Source organism: Columba livia, chromosome 6, assembly GCF_036013475.1.
Source record: "Columba livia isolate bColLiv1 breed racing homer chromosome 6, bColLiv1.pat.W.v2, whole genome shotgun sequence".
Classification (NCBI taxonomy): Eukaryota; Metazoa; Chordata; class Aves; order Columbiformes; family Columbidae; genus Columba; species Columba livia.
In genome coordinates, this window is record NC_088607.1 from 6,734,324 (window position 1) to 6,760,894 (window position 26,571).

Sequence of the window (26,571 nt, forward strand, 5' to 3'; positions counted from 1 at the left end):
TGTGAAAGGTGGTTGGATTCAGCTGAGATTTCTTGCTTTAACGGTAACTAGTGCCCGTGCTTTGCCTAATTATGCATTACAGCAGTGAGTTTTGTAGTAAAATTTCCACATGCCTTAAGCCACACTAATGAATACACATGAAGAGAAGTGATTTGTTTGTTATTGTCTCGGGTCCTTTTATTTGCTGTAAATAAAGCTTATTTTGTGTATATTTGCTCATGAATTGTCTTCCATTTGCTTTATTGTTTTGTAGCATCTCCGTTATGATTTTGATCCTGGGTGACATTTTCAGGTGAGATATATCAAAGAAATTGCACCAATGAATGAAGCTGTTTAAAAGATTAGTCCCTCCGTTCTAGACGTAGACATATGTCAAACAGGTGGTGTTTGCAGTGTAAAGCATCAGGGATGCTACGCTAGCTCTGTGGCTGCTAAAATTCTGCCATCAAAAGTTGCCCTAGAAAAGATTTATAGCTTAGAAATTGTTGTCTAATGGGAAAACACAGTATTTTTGACTGTATGAATATGAATATTTTCTTTGAATTCTGCTTTGACTTCAAGAGAAACCTCTATGAAGCCAAATGGATATTTCTCTGATTTAGGGATAAAATGTGTCCTGGTCCATCAGTGCTGCAGCAAGGAGGGAGCAGTTTGCAAGAGGGAGCGGCAAGAGCAGAGAAACTAATTGCCCTGAAGCATAATCCGTTAATGTAACTTATTACCATGGAACAACCACAAAACAGGATGGGATTTGATGTTTTTTGCAACATCAAGAAGATGATACTTAAAGGGTGATGGAGTTTTAGGAATCCTTTAAAAGCCTCCTGCTTGTCTTATTTTCATTTCCTGACGCAGTCTACCAGTGGTTAGATACAAAAACTTGACGGAAGCAAAGGTGGTGTACAAAATATTGTACACATAAAAAACTCCCAGAAATGTTTTTGCATGTTTTTATCACTTTTCTGCTGTTGTGCCACCAGGAAGTTTTGTATTGATTTTTATTTCCATTCTAATATGAAGTCAGAATTAGTCTTCAATTATGTTCATTGACGTTCTTGCCGGCTCATTGCTTCCTTTCGTCACGCAATGTTATACGTGTCATTTTGTAATTTTTTGGTCATTTTGATGGGAAAAAGGCTATGGATTGATTTATTGGCTCACTGTTGTAACACAGCAGCTGGTCAGGGATCGAGACCCCGTTGTGGTGGGGGCTGTGCAAGAGAAAGGCGATGTCTGTCCTTCAAAGCCTGAGGTCTCGCTATCAAACAAGAACTAATGAATGGGCATAGACAGACAGGGAGGCAGAAAGAAACATGAGCCACTGTTAGTCAGGGGGTTTCAGCACACCCGCAGCCTGACACTTAAGGATTTTATTGACGTAATGTCAAAGGAGGATTTTGAGGATAATGAGGATAGTTTCACAGGTACTTATAACTGCCTGGGAAAAAGCACAAAGGTGCCTGAGTGAGTGTTTTAACAAATGGGAGATAAGGGGGTTTATCATAAAAAGATCAGAGGACAGACTGGTTTCCTGATACTTAATGAAAGACAAGAACTGGATCATAAAGAACCTTGAAAGTGAAACTTGTGGTTAATGAGATGGAGAAAGGGGTTCAGAAACTCAAGAGGGGCCTGGTGTGGTTTAGTAACATGGTAGGTTTGATGGATAAGGGGAAAACACGACTGCATTTGGTGAGGGGGAGTGAAATATAGGACAGAGCAGAGAATCTGCTCAGGAGACTTGAGGTGGGTAAGAGAGGCCAAAATGTGACTGGCACCAGCTGATATGGGACATGGGGCCCAAGCCAGGGCAGCACCCATGTGGGATGATGGGACTGGGCCCAGGAGAAGAGGTGAGGGAAGAGATCAGGCTGTGAGTCTGGAGGGAAATTAAAAGCTCTCTTTGAAGTTGAACTTGTAGTTTGATATGCTGAGATTGTTATTACTCCCAGAAAGGAAGGGAGGAGCAGAGAAAGTTAAGCCAGGGACACAAACACAACCTGGGTGGGGGAAGAGAGGCTGAAGGAAAGAAATAGCTGAAGAAATAGGAAGAAAATTAGAGAGTACTGAGCAAAGCAGTCAGGCCAGACGTGATTGTGGGTTGTGAATGATGCCAAAGCTCTGGGCAGCTTGAGGGGAACGAGGCTGGAGCGCTGATTGTGAGGTTTGATTAAGATAAGGCCACTTGCTGGGCTAAGAACAGTAATGGTGAGGGCTGGCGTCTGTGTGTCTTTGGCTCTTGACTGAGAACACTTAAAAATCTCTTGCATTTGTTATTTCTGTGTTTAAGTTTGTCTGCAAAACCTCTTGCATTTGTGTAATTCCTTTCACCCTGAAGTAATTTACAGAGGAGACATGAGTTTGTCCAGCTGAGATTTTGGAGCAGATCAGAGTAATTGTCAGCTTCTGAACCTGGAGGATGCAGAATGGAAAGAAGTGGCAGCAAGTCCCACAGAATACATGGGTGGGCCTTCCTTTAAGTACCAAATCCAGAGCAGACCAAGAAACCACACAATAGCTACAATAACCACAGAGAGACTGTCATTAAAGACCTTCCCACCATGGCAGCTTATTGACTGAAAAAGTTTTTATGAACCAGTGTTTCTTCTCTTCTAGTTATGGAAAGATGGCGCCCCCATTTAAAACTTAGACGCGGTGGATTCACGCGTTATCTTACAGCAGAAGGAAATGTAGATGCTATTTTTCCATTTCCTGAGAAAATAGCAAGAATGAGGAAGTTGATACGTAGTATCTAACACAAAACAAAGACCAGGCGCCAGTTCTGTTGCTGCACGCTGGTGGTTCACGACATCCAGATAGGTGGTGCGCACATTGTTTTCCAGAAAGTCTTAGAAGTGAAAGCAAATGAAAGATGTGATGGAGAAATCTTTCCTACTGGCTGCTTTAACTGTCCTAGAAAGGCCTGTTTGTGAAACAGCAGCTGAACACCTCAAAGCATTGTGCCACACAGGAATCATTAACATGGCTCTGTATGGTAGGGTAGGAAAGCTGTGTAAGGGAGGTGCTACTGGTTCCCTTCCCCTTTGTATATTGGTTTTGCTCGTGCAATGATTCTTCCTCCCCATCCCAGCCTCCCCAGATTTTCCCGTGAAAAATTGTCTTGCGGTGATCACAAATGTATTCTGAACTTCGCAGTAATCTGCTCACTACTGGTGAGGATGTATCACACACTTATAGCCGTTATTCAAGCAAAGACACAACTACATTTTTCTTTCCTGTTTTCTTTTTTATTTATTTCCCCTGTTTTCCTGCATTATTGCTCAGAAAATGTCGTTCCTCTGTGTTCAGCCCTGCAGACGACTGGCTCCACCTCTAGGCGAAGGACAGCTGGCTTTACAGGGTGATCTGCCCATCAGCATTTATGCTGTTGTAGGTTTTGTTGTTGTTTGTCCAATTTTTTTTTTTAAATTTTCAGTGACTTTATGCTGGTTTGGTTTTGTTTTAATTTTAATTTTATAAAAAAAAAACAAACCAGGATGTTTAGTTACATGGATTGCTCTCGGTGACTGGCACAATGCTGCTGTTGCACTTACCCGGGGAAAGTCTAGGAGGAATGGAAGTTTTCAATTTATTCACTCTAGTATGAAAAACTCCCAAATATTTCCTAAATTTTATGCCTAAATGTATTGGTAATGTTCGTTTTAACAAAGTTCCTCACTCCTGAGAAGATCCTACTGGCATCAGGTAATATCAAAATCCTTTAAACGTTTTTAAATGACTAAAATTGTTGTGCTTTTATCTTTGTATTTGCGTTCTCATCCTAAGAAGCAGAAATGGGGACCTGGGTCGAAGATTAAAGCACAAAAGCTTTGGCAGATTCTCTGAAAACATTACTTAACGTATTCTGTGATTTATTCTTCATGTACTGGAACCAAAGTTTTCACGGACTCACACATATTCTCTGAATACATTGTGAAAGAGAAATGAAATACTTAATGATGGAATAAACAAATTCTGCTCTGAGAAGTCTAGAGTTTCCTTTTTGCTTTTAGAGAAGAAGCACTTGTTTGATAAAGGGGATGCTTTCGGAGAGCTTCACAATAGACTCCGCACACCTGAGCGGAGGCGGAGGTTTAGCGGCAGATTACCAGGAGGTGATGGAGCAAGTCAAATGAGAAAACATGATGAAACAGCAGAAAATTTACATGCTGCTTTGCTGCTTCTTTTTGCATTCATAGAACTGGTGCTTTCATGTTTATTGCCAAGTGTCACTCTATGTAAATGGCACAGGATGTGTCCATGGGGCTGATGACCCTGCGGTCCTGGGGGAGTGGGCTGATATTTAATGACAGGCTGTAAAAACAGCACTGGTGAAACTGCATTCAATGCATCAGGCCTCTCCTGAAGAACCAAAATCCATCGGGGAGCCAGAATGATGGGGCTTTGGCCCCGGTGAGTCCACACTGGTGCGTGCTGAGCGCGGGAGCTGCAGCGCCGGAGCTGGTCGTGGTTCTCTCGGGGGTTTTGTGTGGGTTTTGGTTTGTTTTTTAAAACAAGGCAGATTACATTGCGCAAGAAATGGAACTCTCATTCGGCTTCAAGAAATGCCGGCAAGCAGCAGCATTCGGCAGAAAATTGCCACGCGTGCTTAGCATTCATATTTCTTTCCTGTCAGAATTATTTTCCTTTTTAATTTGGTTTTTAGAACCAGAACTATAAACCCTTCCACGGGTACTGTTAAGAAACCTTGATCTTCCCTTTAATTTGTAGTAAAGCTCGTGGCTGTGACCTGGTTATCAAAAGTGCAGAGTCAAAAAAAAATGAAAAGTAAATATTATGAAGATGTAACAAACACCACCAATACTTGTCTAGGTAATAAAATACAGATTCAGGAGTTTAAAACCAAAGTGTGACATCTGCGTGATGCTTTGTTGGCTGAAGTACTGGAGTACTGATGAGGACGTTACAGCACAGACAAGTCTGAAGTCTCCAGGGATTTTATGGAGACGTGCGGATACTCAGGTCTCATCAGAATTGCATGTTGTATTCTCAAACTAACATTGCAAATAATTACGGTTGCGGTGTTGCAAAATGCGATTTTTGCCAAGACAGTATTTAAAGCCTGAGTCCAACTTTCACATGCTGACGAGGAAATAAGGAAACACCGTGGAGAAGTGTGTGAAGCGCATGCAAAAACAAGCGCGGCTTTAACCGCGGAGGATCTGATAGCGCCTTTATCAACTCGCAGTCATGTGTTCAACGAGCGTGAGCCATGGAGGAGTGTTGCAGCTTGTCATTTGCCTTACGGGAGGCAAGAAAGAGCTGCTTGTTTGATGTGCAAGACGAGCTGGCGCGTTGCACAAGGTAACAGAGGCGGCTCTGTGGAGAACTCCACAGTGAAGAATTTCCTCAGCTTTTCTGGACTCCCGCCACAAGGAAGTGCGGTGAGTGAAGTCACAGCGCAAAATGGATTAGAAAGAAAACATACCTTTAGAGATCGGGGCAAAATAAAAACGTGAAAGACCCCAGCTGCTCAGGAAATTACAGAGGTGGCAGCAAAAACAGGTGTGTGCAACAGGGGAGTGTGAAACGGAACATAAGAAATGGTACAACTGAAAAATGCTGAGTTTGCCTTTTCACTGCTCTTAGATGTTAACATAAGCACTTTCAAAAGTAATAAGAAAAAGATACAGCTATACTGATAAGGATAAATTCTCCATTTCTCCTATTTTTAAACCTGCCAACAACCCGAGACCTGCTCCTGAGAGCAGCGGGAGCGGGTGAGCAGGAGGGTGTGACCGAGCTGCTCTGCAGGTTGAGAACACAAACACGTCTTTCTCGAAGCAGCGAAGAGACGCAAACTTCGTTTACATTTCTTTGCGATTACCAGAAAACTGCAACACTTACCTGAGCTAAAAACGCTTTGCTGCTTTAGCATCCCAAGTTTGATACCCATTATAAATGACTCTACTGATATTTACGTTATATTACATGTCCCGCTCAGTAAATGCAAAGGTGAAGCAGAAGTGAACAAAAAAGCCCTTTCTGTCCTTTTTCCAGCTGTGGTTAGGGTGTAGATAGAAATAAATCAACGGCCGAGACAGGCGTCTGAACATGCTGAATCTGTCATCTCAGATCTAGACGTGATTCACCAAATCGGCTTTTGGTCTCTGAGACAAATTGTGATTCCACCAAGACAGAAAAGGGAGAGGATGGTATATTGGTTCGAACAAACCATCAGTGTTCCCAGTTTGATCTTTACATCCAAGAAAACCATTATTAGTTCAAATATATAAGGAAAAAAATGCAATAGAGGCAAATTCCTTTTGCAGCTTGGTTTTATCAAAGCAACTGGAGGCCGAACTGCCCCCCAGTGCAGTGAAATCTGTGGCAGCTTCTGCTATTATAAAACAGGACAATTTTGTCTCACACTAAAGTAGAAATTGGTGTTTCTATTTGGAAAACAAATAACGTGCTTTTCACTTTTCACATATGAAAACAGGCCAGACACCTCTGCTTTTATCTACAGTTTTCACTCACATATGAAAACAGGCCAGACACCTCTGCTTTTATCTACAGTTTTCACTTTGTTTTCCAAGAAAGAGCAAAACCCCACACAGCGAGTGTTTATTTTCCATAAAGCCCCACTGTTCATTTCCATCCTTCAACCACAGCAGCCAGTTGAAAATGAAAACAAAACCTGAGGTAAATATGCTTGAAGGGAACCAGACAAACACCAAGAAACTTTAAACTGTGTCCATTGACAAGAAGTTTCATGTATTATTCGTGCAGACTTTTCCTCCATTAACAGGAGAGACGAAACGCTGTGAAACAGACCATAAGGGGGGTGGGAAGGCGGGTGTAACATCCACAGCCCTGTTTGGGTGTTTTTCGAACGTGGATTTTGCGCTTTCCCGCCGCCCGTTTCCCGCTAGAGGGGGATGGAGCCTCAGGCCTGACACCGAGCGCAGGCCCCGGCCTGGGGGTCGATCCCGCCGCTCTGCCCTCGGATGGGAAGGGAACCCAAACTGCTGGACAGCCCTCCCAGGCTGAAATTAACCACAGGGTGCCGGGGCAAGGGCACCGGAGAACCCCATCCCACCGCGCCGCGACCCCCGCCCCGCCGCCGTCCCACAGTGCACCGCGGGCGGCCCGCCACCAGCCCCGCCTCCTCCCGGCAACGCAGCCAATGGCGGCTCGGCCCCGCAGGACTACATTCCCCAGCATGCCCCAGGGTGCCCGCCGTGTTCCGCTCCGCCGCAAAGTGTCGCGCCGCGCGGCCGGAGGCTGGCTGGCGGCCGGGCCGTGCCCGGAGCGGAGCCGCCGGGAGCCCCGCCGGGCCCAGAGCGGCCCCATGGGCGGCGGGCGGTGATTCCCCGCCCCGCTCCCCGCCAGGCAGCCGCCATGGAGGAGGAGAGCATGGAGGAGGAGGGCAGCGGCGGCTGCGAGGCCATGATGGACGACCAGAACCACAACAACTGGGGCGCCGGCGGCTACGGGCGGCACCTGCTGGGCCCGGCCGGGGGCCGCCTCCCGCACGGCCCCGCCGCCGCCGCCCCGGAGCTGCCCGAGCACAACGGCGTGTTGCGGGGCTGCGAGGCGGGGGGTGGCCCGGGGAAGGGGGGAGCCGGAGCCATCGCCGCCGCCATCAACATCAACGCCTCGACCTCCAAGTTCCGTGAGTGACCGGGGGCTGGGGGGGGTCGGGACCTCGGGCCGTCCTCAGGCTGGGCTGCCCCGCTTCGCAGAACCACGGGATGTCAGGGATTGGAAGGGACCTTGAAAGCTCATCCAGTCCAGTTCCCCTGCCGGAGCAGGAACACCCAGATGAGGTTACACAGGAAGGTGTCCAGGCGGGCTGGAATGTCTGCAGAGAAGGAGACTCCACAACCCCCTGGGCAGCCTGGGCCAGGCTCTGCCACCCTCACCGTGAAGAAGTTTCTTCTCATATTTAAGTGGAACCTCTTGTGTTCCAGTTTGAACCCATTGCCTCTTGTCCCATTGTTGGTTGTCACCGAGAAGAGCCTGGCTCCATCCTCCTGACACTCCCCCTTTATATCTCTATAAATGTTAATGAGGTCACCCCTCAGTCTCCTCTTCTCCAAGATAAAAAGACCCAGCTCCCTCAGCCTTTCCTCACACGGGAGATGCTCCACTCCCTTCAGCATCTTTGTTGCCCTGCGCTGGACTCTCTCAAGCAGTTCCCTGTTGTCCTTGAACTGAGGGTTTGCTTCTCTTGCTCCTGGAGCTTAGGCTTAGGCTTTGTCTTAACCTTAGGTTTAGGCTCAGGTCTGTCCTATGGCAGGTCCCCACTGTGGGTCGTGGCCTGAGAGGCTTCTTGAAGTGAAATAAAATGACTTAAAGCACCTTGGGAGGAGAAAATAATCTTTCCTGTCACGATGGGGTGATGCGATGGGTCTGGCAGTAAAAGCGGGAGAGCGGGTGTAGGTTGCCCTTTGGGCTGTGCGGAGCCGTCGGGGCTTTTACTGGAGCTTTTAGCTCAGGTTGTATTTTCCTAAAGACTCATTCTGCCCGAAAAAGCCCGAGATGGGTCTGAAAGCTGCTGTAGTTGCTGACAGCGGATGATGGTGGGCGCAGAGCCCTGGGAAGGGGCGTGTGTCTGCAAAGGCCCGATGAGAACAACTGAAGAATTTACCCAAAAAAGCAAACTGGTTGCGAAACATCGTTTGCATGTAGCTTTTGACAGAAATGGCAGATTTTTCTGTTGTTTTTCTGAGGTTGAGGAGAGGGAAGACCTTTTTGTTATTCATTGAAATGAATGACAATTTCAACTTCCATTCCCAGCAGTCACGCCTCCAGGCAGAATATGCCCTTTTCTCTAGTGGCTGTAGGAAAATTTGGATTTGGCTAGTTAAAGCTATTCCTGGAAACATAACTGTGTAACTGCCACGATGAAATTTTGATGGGAAACGTGCTGTTTTTCCTTTGTTTCCCCACTGCTCCCTAGTGCTAGCACACCTCTCTGGCTCCAGAGCTGCTCAGCAGCCCCAATTTGGGGCTCCTGGATCCCCATGTCTCTGGCAGGCTGGGTTTCGTGGCTCCAGGCCCATTGCCAAGGCCGGCAGCTTTGAAGTTGAGGCTCCCAGACTCCCTCAGCTTTCTGGCTCTCAGCCTGTCTTGTTTGTCAGGGCTCCAGGTACCTTGGGGTGGCTCATAAACACTTGAGTCAGTTGAAATGAAATGTTGTCCAGCCTTGCTAAACTGAGCTCTCAGTCCAGAAATCGAGAGTCTTAGTTTTTTGCTTCTGTTTCAGCATGAAAATGGTTTTCAAGCTGGATCTTCACCAAGAGGGAAGGTGATTTTTCCAGCTAATCTGCAGTTTATGTCTGAGGGCGAGAAGAGGCGGCTGAGCATGATTTTGCTTAGAGTGTGGGTTTTGAGTTCTTGTTTTCACTTCTCCAGCGTTGCTATCTGGGTGCTGATCTTAAATATTGTTTTAGAGAAAATTCCTGCAAAATACAAAATTATGTGAGTTAAGTTCATTAGGACTTTTCTATGCCTTTGTTTAGTGGATAGTTTTCACAGTATATGTATAGTAACAGTTGGGCTCGATCTTAAAGGTCGTTTCCAACCTCAGTGATTCTATGAACAGAACAAGTCCAGTGAAGTATTACGGACTGAGAAAGTACAGGAGGTGAGGTGGGATCCTGCCTGTTCTAATCCTGGCTCTGACAGGGGATCCTTTAATCTCCTCTCTTTAATTTTCATGTGTGGGAAAGGGGAGAAAGGGCATTTTCGATATGAACATACAGTGAAAAGGGGGAGATGGTGTGTTTGATCCCCTCCTGCCTGCTCTGTATTAGCAACCGCAGAACATGTGTAGAGAAGCTGATTGTCACTCTTAAGCTTGACAGGAAAGGTGTTTGTTCTCTGCTGCATGAAGAGCTGGTGGCTGAATGAGCAGGACTCGTGCTGCCTTGCTGTGTGATGCTGAGACCTAGTCTTAGGTTATCCTGCAGGTGACCTTCAAAAATGTGGGTGATGTATGGTTCCCCATAATCCCATGATAAATTGGAGCATTCAGATAGGTTCTGCCCTTCTGATTCCTTCCTCCAAAACAAAAATCCCGATGCTTGTGTTCCAGTACATAATTATTTGCAACACGTCGGTTTTATTCATGTTCGTAGCTGCAGACCAAAGTGCCTGGTGGGCTTTTTTTGGTCTAATTCAGCTGGCAGAATAATGGAGTAAGATCACTGGATGTAGATCCTTTAAAGTCTTTCTAAAGAGCCAAATCCAGTTCTTCTTCCTTGAGGTTTTGGCGAGACTGAGAACTAAAATCGGATATAATAATGTGTATTTTGTTTAATCGTTTTTCTCCACTTGAAGCATCTTGAGAAAATGTTCTATGTTTTAGTAAACTTGTAACTAAACCTTTATTTACAGTTGATTGGCTTCAATCGTAGTTATCAATGTATAAAAAAATACTAATGAAAAATATTTTTCAAAGGCCATAAGGGAGAAAAGAAGCATAATGGCATTTAATACTTTAAGGAAAACTTTTCCGTACTAGTAATTGCAGTACATCTGGATTGTGAGGAAAATGAAGTTTTCCCTCTTGGGATGTTTACTTTTTTTTTTTAATCATTTTCAGGCAAGGTGATTATAACTGTATTTAACCCCAGTCTCATTTAGGATGGGCACATGTGGCTGTGAGCGTTGGCGTGTCCATTAAATTCCTTGGCTACCCTGTTGCATAATGCAGTTCAGTGCAGGGTTTGTGCTTTGCTGCGTAGGCAAACAGATGAAGAAAAACTTTTAATGCTACTTTTACCAACCAGTCTGAACACAGACTGAGGAACAAGTAATAAAAATAGACTTGAAAGCAACTACAGGGCAGACTGATAAAATTGCTAATGTATGCACGGAGCCGGCAGGCAGGGGATGTGACAAAATCTGTTCTGTAAACACGCTGAGGGTTGAGAAAAAGCAAAGTGCAGAGCCACAGCAATAGCTGCAAGTCTGAACATCAGTCTTGGGCATCTGCTGGAGGAGTTTGTACATTTTGACAAAATATTTTAGGATTGTAGGGTGCATTGCTAATTAAGCAGTAAAACTTCATATATGTCACTCTCTGAGATGAAATAAAGCTGCTGAAAGATGCCTAGCTGCTTTCGTTGTGGTCAGAATAAATGACAGACCATTGTCAGGCTGATGTCTGCTTATTTGTCAATAGGTTGGGTTATCTGTCCTGCTCTGTCCCCTGCTTTTTTAGCTATAGTTTTAAAAGAAGGATGTTTTTTATAGGTGAACGTAGTCAGCTTTTCGAGCAGTTTTTTCAGGTTGTCTCGTCTAAATAACAACAGCAACACTATCAGTTTTTTAATTTTTAGACATAATTTTCTATTCTTCACATCCTATGCCTATTACTGTTCCAACATCTTTTTGAGCTATGTGTGTTCCTAAGTTTTTATCCATTTCATGAGGGATGTGTACCTACTCTTGGACTTTTTTTTTTCTAAAATCTTAGTGCTTTTTGCTGTTCTTTTGATTGAAGTTGGTATCAAAGGATTGGGTAGCATGGAGCAGGCTATGTTTCAGTTCTGGCTATGATACTGAAATATCTAGGTTAGGATATGAAGCTCATGCATATTCTTTTTCACTTATGTGGTTTCACTGCTGCATTTGACTTAAACAGTTTTTCTTTTGAACTTTTCTGTACGTGGAAAAGCAGCTGTTGCTTCTCAGCCTTTACTTGTGAAGTCTCCTATAATTCTCTGGAAAACCCTGGCTTCCTTTCCATTTGATCAGACCGATTTCTCTCCCAGCCCCGCCCCAAACTTGCTGTAGTTGGATAAAATTCTGCATTCTGGCGAGCTTGGTTACTAAATACCTGCGTCACTTCCCAGAAATTCAATAAATGTCAGCGAAATGCAAGTCGTCTTTTAGTATCACCCTGTCCTTGTGATTTGGAAACAGAGGCTGTTGGGCAAAACCTTTCAAATGTTGAATACTTAATATAGGGATAAACGTTTAAGAACAACATCCTAAAAAGATGGAAAAGTAAAAATCAAGAAGTTTCCAAAAGGGCAATCTGGCTTTTCTTTTGAAGGATTTGTGTGATTCCCTCTGGGTCTTGAGGTTGTTCTAGAAGGGTTTGTCATTGAAAGGTGCTACTTTAACTCATCCTTTGCACTTTATAAGTGCTACCGGAATAAAAAGGACATTGCTAACTTGTGACAGTTATTAAAAATTTAACTTGTTTTCTGGATGAAGAAGAATAAAAACAGCGATTGTTCAGTGTGTAGTATTTGGACTCTTAACTATATAAATATTATGGTTGGCTTAGTGTCAGAACTGAAGTGTGGAAATCAAATGGAATAATACTTGTAAGAGTCTTTTGAATAAAAATGAAGCTTTTCTAGAATGTTACTCATCTGTGTTTCCTATGCAGGTCTCCCAGGGCTGTTTGTAAAAGCATTTTGTCCTTTACCCGTGCAGCATTTGCGATGGGCAGCCCTCCCTGGCTGCTACTTCTTTTGCTGTATTGTGGAAAACAAACAAAAAACATCTCAACAGCCTGTTAAAAAATTATATTGCAATGTTCCCAATTCTTACTTGACTGTTTTCTTTCAAACGAACACAACTCATTTAATATGTTAAAGCAGATGTGGGTGTGATTTTACATTGAAATCTGAAACCAGGACTTGGTCTAATATTTTTGCTGACTTGGGTTGCATGTTTTCTGTGGAGCAGAGCACTTCTGTGGAGAGCCACGTTTTTGGGAGGAAGAGTGAAATAGAAATGCTCAAATGTTGTTGCTGCATGTAAGCACAAGTAGTAAAGCTACGATGTGGAAGCTGCTCCTCAGAACATGTGCCCAGAGCCTGGGCTCTGTAAGGGATGAGGACTCAAACAAGTCATTGCAAGATGGATGAAATACCCTAAAAAGAGACACAACAGGAATCTGTAACTCCCGCTGTTACAGATAGTGCTCAAACACTGTCTTTTCTCACACCTCTGTTTGTTCCATGTTCTCTTTATATTTTTTTTCTTGTGATACTGTTAACTTTTGCCTGTATTTCCCTAGAATTGTGCTTCGTAATGCTGCCAAAAGTGACTTTGTGAAGCTCCATTTAACCCTTTGTGAAAAGAGCATTTCAGAAACTTTGCTCCCAAAACCCAGCAGTGAATCTACATTTTCACATGTATTTAAAATGCAGCTGAGGCACAGAGTGGCTTGTGCAAGAGGACGTGGTTGGGAAGCTCAGGAGGAAAATCAGGGAGTGATGGGGACCGCTGATTTAAATACCTCCTATTCTTCCTTGTGTTGGTTCTTATCTGGAAAAGGATTATTATTGTGCCTACTAGAGGGGCAACTGTAATATGGATCCAAAGATGTTTCCTGGGAGCCTGACTGGAATTGAAGGAGCAGAGGGAATTGCATCAGCTTTTAGCTTATCCCGCCTGAGACTTGTGAAATTAGTGTATCTCTGGGACAGAGTTTCCAAAAACTACCAGTCTTGGCCATGACTTGTTCTTTTGCATGTGAGGACCCAGTATTAATTGTTGATTCTGGACTCTCACAAAGTTATGTAATTTATTAATCTGAACTAACAACTGAACTATTTTTGCTTTTAAAATTATTATTGTATTGTCACACCACAACTCCCAGGAGTTTGTTTTTCCCAGCCACTTGAGCCCCTAAGAAATATCTAAGCAATGATTTGACAGGTTTTCCGATTTTGTTTTATTTTCTGTAGATAAAAAAGGTACAAATTCAAGTCTGGGCTTTAGTTTCAGATGAGGTTATCTTAGCAGAAGTGAACTGTTCCCAGGTTTCTTGGCCACCTTATCAATATGATATGAAATGGCAGAGCATTCACTTGCTTCTAATCTTTTTGCTAGAGTTACTAAATGTAGTTTTGTCTTCTTCTTGTAGTAATGAATGTTATAACAATTGAAGACTATAAGAGCACATATTGGCCAAAGTTGGACAGTGCCATAGATCAGCTTTTAACTCAGAGTCCTGGTGACTACATCCCTATCTCCTATGAACAAATATACAGGTAAGGAAATCTTTTAAGCACTACATTACTTTTTATTTAAAGTTAAATGTTTGTGTTATCTTGCAGCCTATGCATACGGCTTATTTTGTATTTACGAGGAGGAAAGTGGGAATGTTATGCGAAGTACAATGTTGTTTAAATGGTTGGAAGGAATAAATAAGAGGTGCATATATTGACACTCCATGTTAACAAGAAAAAATGGTGAAGGATTAAAATGCATGAGTGCTGAAAACATTAACATTAAAGTAAGCTCTGCCACGGCTACTTTGTGTAGTATATTAAGAAATGTATTGAAGTCTCAACATCCCTTTCCTCAAAGTGGAAGAAGAGGCTAGCATGGTTGGCATTTTATTTACTGTTACAAAAGGCATCTTGTGTCTGATAGGAACCACCGTGGTGCAGTAGAGGTGCAGAATAGAAGCAACTGGTGCCAAGGTCTATCCGTATAAACTGTTGTTTGCATGTTTTTACATCAGGTAGATTTAGACTGATTTCCCCCTGGCCCAGCCACCCCGCTGCATGTGCATTTAGAGGCTCTCTAAAGGACAGACACAAAGTTCAGTCCTTTATATCTCCGTTCTTGTCTGGATAACATGTGGTTTGTGCCTGGCCTGGAGCTGCAGTTTACTTTGCTTTAGAAAGGATCAGGTCACACACCAGAACTGCTCTGCAGACCAAGCCACTGCACAGTAGTGGGGATGGTAGGGGGAGATTTGCTTCAAAATCACACTAAACCGAAATGCCGAGTGCTTTAGAGACCTGGCAGTTTCTTAAGAGATTGACTAAAATGGAGATTTTTTGTTTTGTAGGTGACAGTTATCCAGGTGTTGGTAAATAGGATGGAAACTGGGTGGCTGCTGCTGCATTTACTGGCCAAGATGTCGTTAAAACCGCTGCCCTTGCCAGCAGCACGTCCAGTAGTGCTGCTGTCTGGGGTGTTGTTAGCATGGTGTTGCGCTCTATGAAACGGCGCTGGCAGCTCGGTCACCGATTGCTGTTTTCAGAGACTTTCAGCTCTGTCTCCTGCCCACTTGCTCTTATCCACTTCATCTCTCCAGTTTGAAACTCAGGATTAGAGAACCAGACCCAAGTACAGCAGGGGTTTAGTCTGCCCTCTTAACACCACTGAAAAAGTCTGATAAACTTCCTCTTTCCTCTTGAAACTTTTGGAATTGCTGTTACCAGGACTTTGATGTTACATCAGCTTGTATACCAGTAATTGAGATGGTAAACTTGAGTTGAGACACATTTTGCAGCTTTAGTGTAAGTAATCAAATTCCTTTTCCTCACTTGAAATCCCAGGTGTGCAAACAGCTGGCAGGAAGAGTTAAGCCAATGTCTTCCCACAGTCATCTCTGATAAAGAGTAGTGTGCAAAGTTAATGCTTTAATACCTGCAGAAGATCTGTACCTGGTTGTGGTTTTCAGATAACTGCAGCTTATCTTTGCCATCTTTTTGCTCCTCGAAAGGTTTAATAATAAAGGAATAATGGGATTTTTGTTTCTGGTAGATAACCCTTATACATGAGGGTGACACTTGATGCAGTGTTGTAATGATGCACAGATGTCTGTTGCATGTATTTTACCAAAACAAAAGATTATCTATAGGTTAGTGTTACTGATAAAGCTAGCATGTCAGTTTAAGTTTTCTTTTAAAAATTATGTCTCTAAATGTAATTACTCTGACACAGGATCAGAGGATGTTTTTGAACTTTATTTTAGTAGGTATCCCTTTACTTGACTTACAATCTAGACAACATAGGGAATAAAAACTGCTTTTTTTCTTAAACTTAACGATGATGGACTATTGCAGAAAATCTGCAGCAGACTTGAGATTTAGATCCTCTCTGCTTCCCTAGACCGGTTCTTTAGCCTGAAAATGGGGTGTTTTTTTGAAGTGGTTCAAACAGCTACTACGTATCTTCTATAAATTTTTTTTTCGCAGTCAAACAGCTGAAAATACAGTGATCTTTGTGATCGTCTCTGTGCTGACTAAAGGAATCAAGGTTTCCGTAGCGCGGAATCAAAATATATTATTAGATACCCAAACTGCAGATATACATATATACATAATCAGTGCTAACTGTAGGTGTCTACCCCACAGCTAGGAGATAATTTCAAAGGTGTGTATGCAGGTATTTACTATGGATCAGTTACCTGTAAGGTTTCGAAGTGTGATTAGTGACTGTTTCCATCTTTGAGTCCAAAGCCTGCCTGTGCATAGTCACTGCCTATCACAAGGGTTAAATATATCCACAGAGAGATGTGAAGGGAAGTTTGAAACAAGGAAAATGTGAACAGTTGTACTTCTGGCACCCGTTACAGCTGCATCCTAGGCACAATGTGATTAGATCCCTGTTCTTCAGGACAACTTAGACCTTAGATCTTCATCCCTCTCCATTAGTGCTCTACCTTCTAGTGTCCTGCTTGGGTCTTCCTTTTCCTGAGGTGTTTGGTTATGCTGAAGGACTAACAAGCTGCCCACTTCTTTTTGGGTAACAGCAGGGCAAGGATGATTCAGAGAATCAGCCCACAATCAGGAACTGAAAACAGGATCTGAAAAAGGGGAAGGAACTTCTAAATAGAAGTGTTCAAATAAGGTGTAAACACACTCTGCATGTATATCCCAAGACTGGTGTTTGGCTACAGAATGTGTTGCAGAAATATTGCATGTAACACTAAGCAGACGTGCACTTTAAAATTCAGTTCAGTTATATCATTGCAAGTGAAGTCATTGCAAACTTGTAGAAGTGGATATGTACTAGTTACTTATGAAGCAAACACAGATATGACTGTTTGCCATTGTTACCTATCTGGCTGGTTTGTAAGAGATCACAAACACTTGTCAGTGTTTCTTTCTTTGATCCGAATTAAATCGATATTTTTGATGCTACTTCATCATACCAAAATGTCTTTTGGTAGTTCAAAAATAGGATCTGCTATTGGTAGACTTCATGAGAAAGAAGCAGGATGACTTTGACTATTATTATGTAAATAATACCAAACTACAGATGCTCAATTATTTTTAAACTGTAATTGTAGGAAAGGTGTGCAGTACCTTTTGGTTTTTAAGAAATAAGGTGGTTTGCCTAATGAGCAGACTTTGCATAGGGATGAACGCTGTATTTTTGGGGCTTCCGAAGTTGTCAAAGGGAATAAATAGAAACTTGACTTGTAAAACCTTCCTGCAGAAGACTTAGGGGGTGGCAGTTGTTGGATGAGAGCTCTGTCTTGGCCCCAGAAGGCTTGGACTTAGTGCCCAACCTCTCACTTGCATTGGAAAATTCCAACAGCCCTTAGTGTGTAGTTGATTTTATTCCATCTTTGCAGTTTGTTTGTCATTGTACATCTTTGGCAGATAGTTTTCAAAATGCTGACTTCCAAGAATGAAAACATTCAAGAGAATTAAAAGCTGCTTGGTGTAGATAATGTTGGTGTTAGTCCTGATAATGATGATGACTGCCTTAATGTACCTACTTGCTGAAAGTAAAATATGTATTTGTTTTGCAGCTGTGGAAAATTTGTTTTCAATATCTAGCCTTATTTTGCAGATATGTTGTATTGCAGTATGAGAGCAATAAAATGTTCTTAAAACACAAAGGTAACACTGAAGACCGGAGTTAATGCATCCAAGCCATGGAATGTAGAATTCAAGTTTTGTTGCTCTTTCTCTGCATCTTTGTTCATTCTGAAAATGCAGGGTTTTCTTAGAATTTAAGTAACAAGGGCTGGAGTAACACTCTTAGGTCTGTAATTTTTAATTTTAGAACTTTTGCTGTGTGGTTTTGCTTTGTTTTGTTCTAAATGCCAGCACAGTTTTGGTGCAACTTCTATGACTGCTTGTCACTGTTGCCCTTCTTTTAAAAAGGGTTTTGCTCTAGAATGCACATCTAGTGATTAAACCTGCTTATTTTAATGGGGACTTCACTCACATAGGAGAGACAAAAGCCAGAATTAGGAGTGTGCTGTTGTCAGAATTATCCTGCACTGTTAACTCATTGTGAGTTCAAGTGAAGTCAGGGAGGGGAAATGGGAATGGGATGGACACACTGGGGGCTCCAGGGGAGACTTAAGAGTTTGCTGAAGTTCATTCCAAGCTTAGGGCTGTATTTAAAAGTTCAACAGTTGTTCAATTAACTCATTTTGAAGTCTGTTACCCTTCATTGCAAACTGTTGTGAGTTCATTGTTTGTTCCTATATTTGTTTCTGCAGTTGTGTGTATAAGTGTGTATGCCAGCAGCATTCGGAACAGATGTATAGTGACCTAATAAAAAAGATAACTAACCACTTAGAGAGAGTCTCAAAGGAGCTGCAGGTAAGAAGCTGCACAATCTAATTCTGTCTTTCCTGGGTTCTGTGATAATATCAGAGCAGCATGTAGATGGCCCATGGAGGGGGTTGCAATTAAAACTGATTTTACACCTGCTTACTAAATTGTGGACTGCTTCCTTCGCTAACTGGCTGTCAGAATCCTGACTGCTGGATCTGATTGCACGGCACTGACTGGCCTTGGAGATCTGAACCACCTGGAGAGCAGTGGCTGAACTTGAATGTATACTATAGAATCCTGCAGTATAATCTAGGATGTAAATGCTGCAATCAAGCCTGATCTGAGCGCACGACATGGATGTCTGCCATTGCCGTGTTAATCTATATAAACTGTTGATGGTCCTTGTGTATCACAAGCAGCACAAAAGGGAAAATCTAAAGCAAAAAGTTGAAGTGAATTAAAAATTAATTGTGAAGTATAAATCGGGAATGATTGCCTATGAAAGTTTTGTGCTACAGTTTATTCTGCATTTTTCGTGCCTATCTCTAGATGTCAGTGGTTTACAGCAGTCCTAATACAGTTTGTATATCCCTGTCCTTCTCTGCTGCTTATTTGTGCATCCATGTTTATTTCTTGTGTGTTCCCTGTCGAAAATTCCTTTTAGGCTAGAATCTCCAGACATGTTTTTGAAATTGTCATTGCGTAGCAGCAACACTGTTTTTATTTCCCTACAGCTTTTGTCACTTCCATAACTGATGTTTAAGTTCTGTACTGACTTGCACTGCATCAGGTAGAGATGGCAAATATGTAGGAACCCTAAACTACAGCAGCTCCTTCAGTGCTTCTGACAACTGATAACTCATTTCTGTCAGTCAAAAGCAGTCTTACTACTTTTAATTGCATCAGGTACTTCTGGCTAAACGTGCATTCCCATCAAAATATGTATCGCTGTGATTGCTCTGATGTCCTTCTTGTTTCGATCTTTATTCTTGCTTTCCTTATAAAGAAAAATAACCACCCTGCATTTAATGGGCACAATCTTTGGGGCATTCTTTGACTATAAAATGTCTTGGTCATCTTGAGCTGTGTTCTTTGCTTCATTTCTCTTTTACAGTTTCTTTATTCCTTGTGGAATGACAGGCTCACTGTTCTGTAACAATCAGTCAGAGTAGATGGACGTAGTATTTAGAGTAAAGCCTTCCCTGGTTCTGCTGAGCTGGTGCAGCCTGTGCATTTTTCTTCTGCTTGTAAGAACTGCGAATCGCTGCAGCTGTACAGGTTTGGCCAGTTCCTCTGATACATCCCATGGTAATGCACTGCATTACTGTGCTTTGAGTTTGGGAATAACCCCGAATTCTCTGCTCTGTGGTAGCCCTTGATTGTTTCCTCTAAAGTTCCCAAACTGACCAAGGCAGCTGCTTTTGAAGTTTGCTTTAATGCATCTGTGCATTAAATCCTTCTGCCTAAAACCAAGGCTGCCTTCTCAAGAGCAACTGTTGAAAGAAAAATTGAGACAACTATTTAATGCAATCTTTGTCTTGCAAAAGTTTCCTTACGTAGGTTAGACACACCTTGTGGCAGGAGGCGAGAGGAGTGTAATATAACGTGATACCATCTTTGAGTGTATTACGTGAGCTTTGTCTGACGTGAACGTGACTTTGGCTTTGGATGGTAAATCCATCTCTTTATGCTGCTTGAAATAAAACCGATCTGCCTTAGAAAATTGTCCTGTCAAGAAACTGTTTTAGCTGTGGGTTGTGAAATTTACTGTTAAGAAATTATTTTACTACAACGTATTTTATTATCCTGATACTTCTTTGTTAATGCATTTTGGTGACACTCAGTCACTTTGGTTTTAGTTGAAAATGCAGTGCCAGATCTTTACCTGAGCAACAACAACAAATTACTTTCTAAATGTTAGGTGCTTGGAACTTTCTTGTTCACACAAGTAAACTATATATATATGTGCATATACATATATATATATATATATATATATATATATATATATATATATAAAATGAATCCTTTTAATGATCAATATTTTGTTTTGGTTTATTTTAATTTAATTTTATTTTAATGGACAATGTTTTGCTTTCTCTGGCATAAACTCATTCCACCTGCCAACAATATTTAATCTAATTGCAGAGTTCTGTTTAATTGGCAAGGTGTAACTTGATGCAAGATAAGTTTTTTCTTTTATTATATGCAGAGATGCAAATGTAGCCCAGTATAAGCAGGAATGTTTTTTTGTGTGAGAAAGCAGATGATCATGAAAACTGAAATGGCAGGTAAATGCAGTGTCTTATTGTGGATGAGCCAAACAACTTCTTTCCATAGAAGTGCAGCACTCCTATGGCAAGTGGGCAGCAGAATATCTGCATGTAACCAACATACCAGAGCAAGCTGTTTCCTACAAGAAACTCTCATCAACAGCAAAAGCAACAAAACTGTCAGATAACAGACAGTAAAAATGGCAACATCTTGGGGGACGAGTCAGACTCGCTCTTGCAAGCTCCTTATTGCAGTTTATTTTCTTTCTGCAAGGTCTTCACTGCAGAAATTCCCTATATTATTATTAATTTTCCCCTGTGTAGCCCTTGGCTGGCCTCAGCTGATAACTCGGGTGCTGCCGCAGCCCCGTGGGCGCACGGGGTCAGTCGTGCTCCCTGCTCATCCTATGCCTGACTTCTGCTCTTCCAGACTGCCAGACACCTTGTGTGGTTGGTGTTTGTCACCATGTGCACTCCCGAAGATCTGCTTCACAGGTTTTCACCAAAAATAAATCATTTCCAGTGATGGCAGAGACATTATCGAAGTGTGAGTGGGGTGATGTATTCTCTGCATGTTGGACGTTGGGTGAAGAGCATTGAATGTTGCCTGCTGAGTAGTACTGCATTGAGATGAGATGCATTTCTTGTTGCCAGACCATCAGCTCTTTGATACCGGCTTCCTATAGCCCAGAACATTTCTAGCTCCTCCTTACTACGTATAAGTAACTGATCCTCTCTTCGGGCTGTTTCACTTATGGAAAGACTCTGAGCAAGGGCTGCCTTCCTTTCTTGCAATCGATGTCTGACCAGTTTCTCTGCATCAGTAAGACTGGGTTTTGCCATGTGGAGCTTCCAGTAATTGAGAATTAAAGTTCCCTAATTCTTGAGTTGATCAGAATTTTGGTTTTTGTGTGCTTAACCAAAAAAATGAGTGGCTGCAGAAAATGCAAATGACCAAGTTTCCTGTTGTCTTGAGGTCTGTGAAGCCTGTAGTATACAGATGATTATTCCAAGGTGCTTTATTTGGAAACGTTTTAATGGTAATGGACATAGCCCAGTATGTTGTGGTTTAAGATAATGAGAGCTGGTTTTGTGGGTAAGCGCTGAGTCATCCAGATGTAGGAGGTAGGGTGGATACACAGCATATGCTTTCAACTTAAATACATCTCTTTTTAAAATGAATAAAACTATGTTTGCATTAGGCACTAGCGTTTCTGACTTGCCTTATTCTTGTGCACTCTGAGAAAGTCATTTAAAATCGAGTATTCTGCCCATTACGTATCTCTTCAAAAAGGCCTTGGAAAGTCCTTTAAGCGCTGGCAGTCAAAGTGCACTGAGGCATTGAGCTGGCCCATGTCAGAAGTAGATTTTTTGTGCAGGTGCAGTGAAATATTTTCATTTTTGCTATAATAATCGCAATAATTCCTTTAGGAAATGACTGAGAGCTGAAAAACAGTTGTCATTTTATACCCTCCTTTTATTTAGAGAGAAAAAAAGGGATCTATTGTTGTTTGTTCATGTGGGATTTTTTTCGCCTTGACCAGAAACAGTTGAATTCACTAGCTGTATGTAATTTTTGTGTTCACCGAAGTTACTAAGTGAGAATCAGTCTTTCTCTGAGAAAATAAACGCTGGTTTGCTTACATCATTTCTATTTTAAATCAAACAGAAGCGGTAGAGCTAAACCACCAGAATTTCTTGCTCAAATTCCACCTGTCTATAAGCACTGGATTAAATTTGGAGCCAGTTGCTGATAGCGTACATAGGCTCTTCAACGCTTCAGGAGGTTTGGGCTGCTTCTTCTCTATTATATCTTGAGATATGTATGCATGCGTGTAATTTTTTTGTTTATCAGGAACAATATATGTTTTTATAATGAACATGACTGAACTGAGCAGTGACTGGTGTGGGTAGATAATTTGCATGGTGGTTGTTTGGCCCCCAGGACCCGCAGATTTAGGGTCTTGCCAGAAAGCTTTGCTGCCTCTTATTAATCCTTACAATTTCTCAGCCTTCTGTCTCATCAGCTCTCCAACCAGTTGGTGCAGTGTGTGAAAATATCTTCTCACCTATTGTTTCTTTGGACGAATATGCATTAGAGTCAGGTGTAAAAGCCATTCTGCTATTTTGAGGGCTTCCAAATCCCTGGAACCGAGTGCCTTGTCTCACGTCACTGTCGGTTGCCATCTGTTCTTAAAAATCTGTCAGCAATATCTGTGGACAACCTGTTCCTTCCTTCCCTTTTTGCCTTTCTCGTTTTTACCTTCTGCTTGTCCCCTGTGATTATACGGAGTTTTGCCATGCAGTGGTGAGGATCTTGTCGTTGCCTGCCCCAGCTCTTTCTGAAACATCAATCTGATAAATACAGATGCAAACTTCAGATTAGTTTCTGAACTTCCTTATTTGTCTTTTAGAAACAGCGTAACTTGCAGTATTTCCGCTGGTGGCAGGAGGAGCAAAAGCATTAAGTTTAAGTGGCTTTGTCATCTTTGCCTTGTGAGATTTGTGTATGGTCACAAGTGGTATAAAAATACATCCAATTAGTGCTTTGAGGGACTGGGGAATCCAAAGTTCTGACTGTGGACAGAGTTATGGGCTGGGTACCACCTCATAACAGTTCTTGGTATTTATACTTTAAGGTAATTTTACCGCAGATTGTTTTATGGATATATTTTGCTTTCCTCCCAAGGTACACTGATGATTGTATTACCTTTATATAGTGATGTATTGTAATTGAACAGTTATGCCAGTCTGTGAAGTAGAACTTTTGACATCATCATCTACATCTGGTTTTGTGCAAACTTAGTAAATCAGATTGCTAATGAAGTTATGATTAGAATTCAGTAATGTACTTACGGGAGGCCGGGTTATTATACTCCATTTACATGAAGAAGCCCATTCTTATTACACTGTTTGTGTGGGCATTGTTCAACTTGCCAGCCAAATGAGGAATAGCAAGCAGTCTTCACAGCTCCTATCTCATCTCTTGTAGCATAGAAATAGCACTCAAATTAGCTCTTGTTAATTTGAAATGAGTTGATTCCCTGAAATAATTTCCATAGCTGCAGTACTTACTCGGACGCTCATGTAGAAAACAGATCAGCCTCCTCTGGGTTCTGCCTATAGAAAAGATCAGAAATAGAGGTGGAAAATGAAAATTGAGAACTTGCATTTTCCTAACTTTTCTTACTAAATACATTAAGTCACTAGGGTTAAAGTCCATTTGGGTTTGCTGCACAGTCTGGTAATACTGACAGGGTGTTTCTTAAAGGGGAGACTCAGAGTGGCCTTTTGTCTGGTCCGTAATATTTAAAAGGAAAAAAACCAAGCATCCTTCAGTTCTGCTGGGGGAAGGTTGCTTTATTGTGTGTGAAACAAGCCTCTAATGCCGTGTGAATCACACTGAATTGAATCAGATCAAATGAATGCTCAGTGTTAGAACTTGTATGGCAGAAAGCAGAAGTGTTAGAAGTGTGTGCGTCTGCATGCATGGACATCGAAAAGATGGCTCTTGAGCTGAGGTGCAGGTGAGGGTCACCATATGGCCAGAATCGCCATTAAAAATGACATTGTCCTGAGCAAGCTAACCTGAGAAAAGCACCCTTGCATGCAGCTTTTTGAAAAGGCTTGTGTCCCTGCAGTCATTTTTAGTTCCTTGCCACACTCTGCTGGGTGCTGCAGACCCTGATGTAATTACAGAAAAATATAAGTAAATATGGCACAACTGAGTATGTATTTACTAGATGGAAAGGTTCTAAATATATCTCACTATTAAACATAATTTTGATGGTCCTTAGATACATCATCTTTTTTGTTTTACAAACTCGAAAAATGGAAATGGAAGCATGGCCTACATCTACCCTGCCCTAAGACAACTATATGAGAGTATATTATGATGCTGTGCAGCTTTGAACAGTTTTGAGTGCAGGCTTGACTAGGAAGGCACAGTCAGTCTTGGTAGGAATTGTGCTTTGGCTTGATGTCTGTTTTTATAAAAGGTTTTAATAGTACCCTTGTCTAGTGAGGTAGATCTGGGCATCCCATAAATTGTCTGCAAGGCAAAGTAAACAAATTAGATTTTCTTGAGAAAGAACAAAAACTGGTTTAAAAGTTTCAGACCACTTACGTGAATAACAGGTTAATTTGTGTGGTCGGAGCCTTTCTCCCTTTTCGCTCGGCGGGCGTGGGAGAGATGCCGCAGCATCTGTGCTGGCGTTTTGGCAGCGAGCGTGTTCCCAGGAAAATGAAACTGCCCATTCAACGTAGGAATGTAAGCTTTTCTGAATATATTGCTCATTGTGCCAGATGACTATTCATAAACAGATTGAGTTTGTGTTCCTCAAGCAAAGAACTGTTGTCACTGTTTCTTCTGAGCCATTTCTGAGTTGTCTTGAGCCAGCAGCATCTTCTGGTTTCATTCTTATGTTCAGTCAAAGAATAATATTCAAACTGAAGAAAACCTACATCTTCTTAATGTATACGGTTTCTTGCCCACAAGCTTATTGAAATGCCTAGATACTAGATTTCAAATAAGGGTAATTTAGCATACTGGGCTTCTAATTGCTTGTTTTGTTTGAAGATGTTTGTCTTACACGTCACCCTTTCTCAAACGTGTTTCTTGTTACTTCTCATTTCTCTTGGTGCTGAGATGTCCCCTATGGTGCGTAAGGAGATTAAATGATGTTCTTAACGTCAGCTTTTAACAGCAGCCATCGTATTTTATGCTAAGAAGTAGTTGGTTCAAAACCAATCTGAAGATGTTAAGCAGCTGCATCACTATTTGAGAAACCTGACCAACCATTCAGTGCTCCTGTGGACAGATGCTCTAACAGTTGCTACTGGAAAACTGTTCTTCACCCTGTGAGTGGTAGATGACAGCACATGTAGGACAGGATTTAAGTTGTCTCCCCATATAAGGTGTCTTAAAAACCAAAAATAACCCAAACCCACAAAAAACCCCACAAACTGGATTGACAGTTCTGTAGGATTCAGGATGGGGAGTGAAGGAATGAAGGATTCTCTTCCTTCCTGGAAAATGTTAAGCTAACAGTATATTTTTCTTTCTTTGAATAGCTTCCGTAATAAATCACTTGGGTAAGATAGGAGTGGTTTTTAAAGACTTAGTATTTTCTAAGGGGGTTATAGGAAGTGTTGTGCTTAATTCTGCCCTTCCCCTATAATTAAAGTAGCTGAATATATGGGTTATCATTTCTGCACTAAGAGAAAAATGTCAGCCTGAGCAGTTTCTTTCATTTTTTGTGTAATAGCTCTAGCTGAATAAATATAAATTTTAAATGCAGGTTTTACTCTAATGATGGCCATTTAATAGAAGAATCTTAGCAACATTTATTTAATCATGAATTTGATGGCATGCACTGCTTTTTACTTTGTAACATCCATGTAGTTTATATAAAACAAGTCCCACTTTAGTTATTGTCTTACTAATGTGAATGTAGAAATGTGGAGAAAGTTCCAATGCTCAAGCAAGTAAGTGATTTCGATGTGGCAGTTTTAAGCAGCCGTGCGGTAACACCCTCATGACCAGAAAACACATGGTTCTTTTCCCCACACAGATGACGATATCTCATAGATGAGCTGTGAAAACAGTAGTATTGATTTCTCGTTGGCTTGGGTTATTTGTTAGTTTACAAGTCAGTAATTGAGGAGAGGTTGATTGTCAAAGTTTTGGAGGTTTACATGCCATTGCCTAGAGTCTGTACATGGGATTAAGTCCTGTACTGTCTGTACAACTTTTGTCTCTTTTTAAAATTACTTAATTTTATTTAAAAGAATTGCAGGCTCTCAGTGAGAGAAGAGCAGTGTCCTGTGTCAGGAGAGGGTCTTCTTTTGTCTGACGTGCTTTTTGAAGCACAATTATCCTTTTTTCTTTGATCTCAGAAGCTATATGCCAAGTCTTTACAAATCAGAGAGTATAACCATATTTAAAGCTGAGGTTAAAAGGGAGCAAAGCAGGAATACATACTGCTTAGAAATGCAGATTCCATTGCATGTTATTTGCAACAAATTATGTATGTAAC

The 26,571-nt window shown here is 41.8% G+C and overlaps 1 protein-coding gene across 1 annotated transcript in view; it reads left to right on the forward strand.

Annotated features, from left to right (window-relative positions):
• Window positions 1-7,225: 7,225 nt before the first annotated feature.
• Window positions 7,226-26,571, forward strand: part of CACUL1 (CDK2 associated cullin domain 1) — a 46,819-nt gene continuing 27,473 nt past the window's right edge. The window contains exons 1-3 of the mRNA XM_005505148.4: window positions 7,226-7,639; window positions 13,865-13,991; window positions 18,203-18,305. Coding sequence (XP_005505205.3) covers window positions 7,366-7,639; window positions 13,865-13,991; window positions 18,203-18,305 — 504 coding nt within the window. The 5' untranslated portion in view covers window positions 7,226-7,365. The remainder of the gene's footprint in view (window positions 7,640-13,864; window positions 13,992-18,202; window positions 18,306-26,571) is intronic.